The sequence below is a fragment of the Vollenhovia emeryi genome, unplaced genomic scaffold (assembly GCF_000949405.1).
Source record: "Vollenhovia emeryi isolate VEMERY1.0 unplaced genomic scaffold, V.emery_V1.0 DF946884.1, whole genome shotgun sequence".
Lineage (NCBI taxonomy): Eukaryota > Metazoa > Arthropoda > Insecta > Hymenoptera > Formicidae > Vollenhovia > Vollenhovia emeryi.
Window position 1 is genome coordinate 1 of NW_011959482.1, and position 1,661 is coordinate 1,661.

The window sequence follows — 1,661 nt, forward strand, 5'->3', positions numbered from 1 at the left end:
CTGCACCAGAGGCCACAACGGAGAGACCGCTGGAGAGAAGGAATGGCTTGGAGGAAGCCGGCGCACCGGGGCCTTCATGCCGCTAAAAGTGTTGCAGGCGAACGTAAACCACGCCCGCCAGGCACACGACCTATTGGTCCACAGCATGGCGGAACGTGGATGTGGTCTTGGGATAGTGGTGGAGCCACTGAATGTCCCGGACCACCCCTGTTGGACAGGGAGTACTGACAAGTCCGTTGCCATCTTCTGGCGGCGCGGCGCACCGGGGAAGAATATACCCCGTGCGTGCGAGGAAGTAGTGGAGAGGGGTGGGTGACAGTAAAATGGGGCCCCGTCACGGTGATGGGCATATACATACGCCCCAGCCTGACCCGGGCGGAATTAGAAGACCGCCTGGATGAGTTAGAAAGACAGGTCAGGGGATTGCTGCCCGGCCCAGTAATAATAGCGGGCGACTTCAATGCGGCGTCGACGCTCTGGGGGTCGAGGCGACAAAACGCAAAGGGAGCAGAGGTGGTGGCCTGGGCTAACCGCCTAGGCCTCCACCTTGAAAATAAAGGTAATGCCAGCACGTGCGTAAGACCCCAGGGGGAGTCTATCGTCGACCTGACGTGGACTTCCCCTGGGGCCACGAGGATGATCGACTCGTGGAGGGTGGCGGAAGATTTAGAGATTCTCTCTGATCATCTCCCTATCATCTTCGAGCTGACGCTGCCGGACGGAGACGGAGCGAGCGGAGACGTACACCAGCGACCCCCCAGGTGGGCCGTGAGGAAGCTGGATCCTGACAGGCTTCGGGCTTCCCTGACCGCGGAGACGTGGCTGGAAGAAGAGCCGGGCAGCGCAGAGGAGCAGGCCCTTTGGATCCGTGCGGCCATGACGAGGGCCTGCGATGCGGCCATGCCGAGGGCCGCCTTTAAGCCCCGAAAGGAGGTTTATTGGTGGTCGGAGGAGGTGGCCCTGCTAAGGAGGGCGGTGGTCCGGGCGAGGAGACAACTGCAGCGCGCGCGACGGAGGAGGGATAGCTCCCAAGAGGCAGTCGACTGCCTACTCGAGGAGTACCGGGCGGAGCGTAAGGCGCTCAAGCTTACGATCAAGCGAGCAAAAGAGTCCGCCTGGGAGGAATTGATCGCGACGCTGAACGAGGACCCGTGGGGGCGTCCCTACAAGCTGGTGTTGAACAAACTCAGCAAGGGGGCGCCCCCTACGGTGGAAGCGATAGACCTGCAATTCCTGGGGGAGGTAGTCAGGACCCTCTTCCCGGAGAACGCGGACACGGTAGCCCGGACAGGGGAAACCCCGGACGGGAGACACCCAGAGGAGGAGGAAGAGAACATATACGTAACGAACCTGGAGCTAAATAGGGCGGCGAAGAAGCTCAAGGCCGGGAAAGCGCCCGGGCCGGACGGCATCCCCCGTAGAGGATGCTAAAGCCGCTGGCGAACTCGATTAGTGTCGATAAGATAGGAGATCGCGTCAATTATCGATTATTTTTAGTTCTAAGTTCTACGTTAGATGTCGTTTTCGGCAGCAGTAAAGAAGAAGTTGGAGGGCAGACCTCTGATCTTGCATCCTTAGCGCGAGCTGAATGATAGAGAGAGAAAACATTACAACGGCTAATCCAGAGAGTGCGAGTGAAACAGCTACAAAACATCGCGCTA

General features: G+C 59.4%; 1 protein-coding gene across 1 annotated transcript; it reads left to right on the forward strand.

Annotated features, from left to right (window-relative positions):
- The first annotated feature begins 342 nt into the window (after positions 1 to 342).
- LOC105559099 lies at positions 343 to 1,431 on the forward strand. The gene has a single exon (XM_012007163.1). The coding sequence runs from the start codon at positions 343 to 345 to the stop codon at positions 1,429 to 1,431; it is 1,089 nt and encodes a 362-aa protein (XP_011862553.1).
- Positions 1,432 to 1,661: the final 230 nt, after the last annotated feature.

Coding starts and splice junctions, on each gene's coding strand:
- LOC105559099 (XM_012007163.1), top strand. CDS start 343: ATGGGCATATACATACGCCCCAGCCTGACCCGGGCGGAATTAGAAGAC.